Here is a 5,481-nt window from a genome sequence, read left to right on the forward strand (position 1 = left end):
CCCTTAGAGAAATCCAATTCCTAAACTTATCTCACAATCCGTATTTAACTGTAGCTAGGATCCCTCGTTATTTGAAAGTATTGAAGGAAATAGATTTGTCATTTACAAGTGTTCATACTGTGGAGATAGCTCCTCTCCTTCACTTAAGTATTTTAAACCTAAGAGGCACTAACGTGTCTAATCTTCGTCAATGGTTATTTCCAAATGGCATGTTTATTGGCACCCTAGACCTTAGATTAATCCCTAACATTGCTTTCTCTTTCGAAAGTTTTTCTGGAGTCACCATCATGACCCTCCTGGCAGACACGTACAAACTGTGCTGTCCACAACTCCATCGATCTCCAATAAATTGCCAAGCGCCGGTGGATCCCTTCTCGACTTGCTCAGACTTGATTGGCGGTTTATACATGCGCGTCTTGTTGTGGGCCATCGGTGTCACTGCATTCCTGGGGAACCTCGTTGTCTTTATTACCCGCCTTCTTCATCACAGGCCACCAGTGAGAATGGCGTACTGGTATTTTGTAGCTCACCTGCATATAGCTGATTTTCTAATGGGCGTTTACCTTTTGCTCATTGCCTCAGCTGACGTTTACTACAGAAATGTTTACTTTTTTCACGGAGCTGGTTGGAAACACGGCCCCGTTTGTAAACTTGCAGGATTTCTGTCCACTGCGTCTAGTGAAATTTCAATGTTCTTTATTTTACTCATTACTTTGGACAGATTCCTGGTTATCAAATTTCCTTTGGGCCAATACCGAATATCTGGCAGATATATTCATGTGCTCAGTGCTTTGGCCTGGCTGCTCGGTCTGTCTATTGCCATGTTGCCCTTTTTGCCACCATTCCAACACTGGCACGCGTATAATTTCGACGGTGTCTGTCTCGGTTTGCCTCTTGGCGACAGTTCTGTCCCAGGCTTCCAGTTCTCTCTGGCTGTCTTTGTCTTTCTCAACCTGTTTCTCTTCCTGCTCATCGCCGTCGGCCAGCTGGTTATCTACAGGGCGTTAGCCGAGGTGAGGAAGAGCGTGGCCAACCAAACGAGCAGCTCCGCCATGAGACGAGCTCAGGACGTGGAGATATCCAGGAGACTTTTCCTCGTGGCTGCCACAGACTTTGCCTGCTGGTTTCCTGTAGGAATTATGGGACTGATCTCCATGGCAGGACATCAGCTGGGATACCAGTTCTACGTATGGTCGGCGATTCTCATTGTGCCCATTAATTCAGCCATAAACCCATGTATGTATAATCTTGTTTATATTATAAACACTGTAAATAGTGTCTTTAGAAATCATTTAAAATGTTTAAAGTTAAAACAACATAATAACTCGTCGACAAGAAATGAGGCAGCACCTATAGATTGATATGATGATTATTTTACGTGAAAGGACCTGATAGGACAAACATCGGCTTCTTCTTATCATTGTTGGAAAAGTAGAATAGGTAGAGAGAGAGAGAGAGAGAGAGAGAGAGAGAGAGAGAGAGAGAGAGAGAGAGAGAGAGATTCATTGTTACGTTTCAGTTAGTAAATATAAATTTAAAACCTCGAAAAGGTCTAGATCTAGCTTTTTAAAAAAATGATAAAGGATCAACATTTCACCTCTATGACCTCTTCACGTGAGCAACTCTGAGCAAAAGTGACGATAGCGTCTTCTTAACGTTGTCATTATCACCATTTCAATTGATTTATTTACACTTTTTGTAAGGAGTTAGAGTGAGGGAAAAAGACCATTTTCTCGCTATCTATTTTTTTAAACTAGACTTTGACGACACACTTCACGATAAAAATGGATTTCGAAAGCAGAAAGATAAGAGGTTAAGAGGTTTTCCTTTGGGGGGGGGGGGGGGGCACCATTTTTTGTTTCAAAAATCGTGTGACCAACTAGGAATCGAGTAAAAAAATGTATTAAATTTGACTTTTAGTCTTCGGTCAAAATTCAAATTTAATTCCAACCTAACAGAAAAATGTTGATTGTGTCCCACGCGCTCATATGACCTAATGCAGGATCGAGCGCCAACAACACTTACCAAAACCCACGTTGTCTTCAAATATGTCTTGAATAGGCATATTATATTCATCTTGCTCTCACTGGCGAAACTGAAGACAAACGAGGCAGGGGTAGACCCAGAGAAACCAACTTGGAAATCTTAAACAGACAGGTGACGGGGAAGAATTGGGATAACTTAACGTTTTTGAGAGCATCCAAGAAATGGAATGAAAGTAGAACTTTGATCGCCAATGCCTTTTGCAAATCTGGTACTTGAGCATGATGTCTGTAAAGAATTGTACCACTGGAAACGACCATGGCCCAAAAGTACTTAGTACAAAATAATAATAAATAGGAAACTGTTAGGTAAGGGAAATAATTAGACCAGCTCATATTTCATTCCCTTAACAGGCTATTAAGTTGTTCCCCTTTGTAGAAACACTTCCATATTGGTTTATGTCATTTTCATTATCATATATGTAACGTTTGTATTTGATATCTTTGCCCATATGTACCATTATAATGGTGTTGTAATATTCTACGTGATAACCAAATGAGACGTTTGAAAGTTTCAATTCTTAATGAAGGCATGTATTCTGTAACATGTAAATACCCTAACCTTTTGCTTAGATATAGTTCTTATTATATATTTATCAAAAATTCATTGATCTTTTGTGTATTATAATATGTATGATCAAATACCAGATTTCTGCCTTCCTGTTTCGAGTTCATATTCAAGTTTGCTTTTATCAAGTTACATTACTAAATACAGGATTACTAATACTAAATAAATACAAGATTACATGTATGTCGTTGAAATTTAAGATGCGGTTTAATTCCTCTAAATCGATATGGACGCTTTTAAGTTTTAAGGTCAAGCGAGCTATCCCAGAATTCGGGGTTTCCAGAAATCTTGACCTTTTCCAAAGGTGGGCATTGCCATACCTATTGGAGAAGTTTTGTTTCATTGGTGTATATTTGTTTGGATAAAGACTATCAAAGAGAAAACTCTCCTTGTCTTTTAAAGGAACCGAACAATGGTCCAAAAACTTTACCTTCGATTTTCTCAAAATGCCATTTTTTTGGCGATAGTCCCCCCCCTCTGTACTTAAAAGCGACATAAAATAGCTAACATTGTTCAGGAGGCAGGCTTCGATCATGGCTGTCAAGGCCAGCATCGGATGAGAGGGATACAAAATACCAGCAGGAAGAGTGAGATACTTGATACAAATTTCTCCACACTCGAACTCGGGTCGCCTGTGTGAGACAGCGAGCACCTAAGCGTTACACTATAGACGACAGTTAGCTGATCTTTGCAAATAAGAATATTATACAAACATCAATGGAATGTAAAAAAAAAAAGAGAGAGAGAGAGAGAGAGAGAGAGAGAGAGAGAGAGAGAGAGAGAGAGAGAGAGAGAAAGAGAGAAAAGTAGAGATAGCAGACAGAAGACTATACTTGGGGACACTAAAATTTTCATTAGAATTTGTTAGAGATGGTATTATATTCGTATCTATTTTTGTACTGTAACAGCGTTATTGCTGTTGTTGTTATTATTGTTGTTGTTGTTGTTGTTGTTGTTGCTGTTGTTGTTGTTGCTGTTGTCTGTTTTGGTTTTGCTCCTGCCATAATGGCCTGGATAAATCCAGGGTAATGTTGCTCACATCAGAATCCTACAAGGAAAAACAAGTTATATGTTGTCTACTTCGTTGCGATTACCTGGCAAGCCACAAGCACGTGAAATGACTCAACAAACCCCGTGTAGGCAAGTGAGTGTAGGAGAAAAAGGGTGCACGTGGGGGGGGGATATAAACAGACGCGAAAGTTGAACCGGCCTTCCGAGCCACAACTTAAACCTAGGCTGAGCAGGGATCGACGCTACTCGTGGGTCGACGCACTGGAAGGAGCTCCGGACCTGTGAGGCCCACACACATCGTTCCCCGCTAGAAACTGAGTATTGAACACAGCGTAGACAGACTGACGAGTAGAATCTAGGATTAGATGTAACACATATCATCTCATACGTAAAAATGGCGTCCAAAAGAAACTTGAAAATGTAATCCCCCAATCATCGTGTTAAAGCCTTGCACTACACACTCATGCAGCATGCCAATTTAAAGCTGAATAAACTCTGCATCATTAAGTTTTCATCTACAACGAGAGGCGCATTTATTTTCCACATGATGTCATTCAAAAGAATACATCTCCATGTATAGCAAAGCACTTTCTCATAAGGCAAATGCGACTAGACAATCCGTGGAAAACCAAATCACATCAACGTATGAGTGGTCACCAGTAAATAGCCTGGAAAAATGCTACATGTATGAGAAGTCACATGAAACTGCAGCTTAGGAAAATGGGCTTTGCTCCCAATTCAGACCCTTAGTTTGCAACTGTCTTAGCCATTTGGAATAAAATGACAAATACATATTATATCCAACATTAAATAGAACTCATGCCCAAAGGGTTCTTACCCTACACAAAATAACAATGAGCATATTTAATGTTTTCCATTTTGTGCGTGATATTTGAGATTACTCTGTTTTCCGCTTTGTTTGAAGCTATCGCAATAAATATTGTTTATCACAGAGACAAAATGTCTCCATTCTTTGGCTATGCATTATATGACCTTTCTATCAATATTGATTCTTCTCAATACACGCGTGAAGAAAACTTTAATGTGCTTTGATTTCGCGCAATTTTGCAAAGCCTGGTTTTTAAATGTCAGTCTTGAGTGACCATATCTCGGGTGTTTTTTTTAACATAGACGAAATATCATTGTGTCAGATGATACAGAATTTATTTAGCTTTAAATTGGTATGCTGTATGAGTGGGTAGTGCAAGGCTTTGACACGATGATTGGGTGATTAAATTTTCAAATGTCTTTTGGACGCCACTCTATAATAAAGTTGTTGTCTTGATAATATTTTTACCCTAACCTCGCCTTCCGTCACGTGGCATTGTGCTAGATGTTCCCCCAGGAACATATCCACTTTTCACTAGACAAAGAATAGAATGGATAATACTATGATGTATAATCTTTATGATATATACATATGTTCCAACGCTTTCACATACATAATCTCCCTTCTTTATATCTTTTTCTCTCTTTATCTCTCTTCCTCTTTTTCAATCTTGCTTTCTAGTTTTCTCTCTCTCTCTCTCTCTCTCTCTCTCTCTCTCTCTCTCTCTCTCTCTCCCACTCTCTCTCATACAGTATCTATGTTGGGAACATGCGCACTATCACAAAACAGATACACTTTTGACTCCAAAATGACACAAATCAAATAGACACTCATAGAATAGAAATAATCACCATGACGCCCATATTGACAATAAGAAGTATAATGCAGCAAGCATTAATTAGAGAAATCTTCTGTAGCATATCCGTATTGGAAATGGAAGTTCAAAAAGCTGATCATGCACATGTGGGGAAAGGGGGGGGGGTCATGTTTTAAATACGCATATACACGCACGCACGCACCCGGACACACAC

General features: G+C 39.5%; 1 protein-coding gene across 1 annotated transcript; it reads left to right on the forward strand.

Moving 5' to 3' along the window:
- The first annotated feature begins 262 nt into the window (after nucleotides 1-262).
- Nucleotides 263-1,361, forward strand: LOC106014207 (G-protein coupled receptor GRL101-like). Its single transcript, XM_013091419.1, has one exon. It carries the CDS (start codon nucleotides 288-290, stop codon nucleotides 1,359-1,361), a length of 1,074 nt encoding a protein of 357 aa, XP_012946873.1. The 5' UTR covers nucleotides 263-287.
- Nucleotides 1,362-5,481: the final 4,120 nt, after the last annotated feature.

Source organism: Aplysia californica, unplaced genomic scaffold (assembly GCF_000002075.1).
Source record: "Aplysia californica isolate F4 #8 unplaced genomic scaffold, AplCal3.0 scaffold00036, whole genome shotgun sequence".
Lineage (NCBI taxonomy): Eukaryota > Metazoa > Mollusca > Gastropoda > Aplysiida > Aplysiidae > Aplysia > Aplysia californica.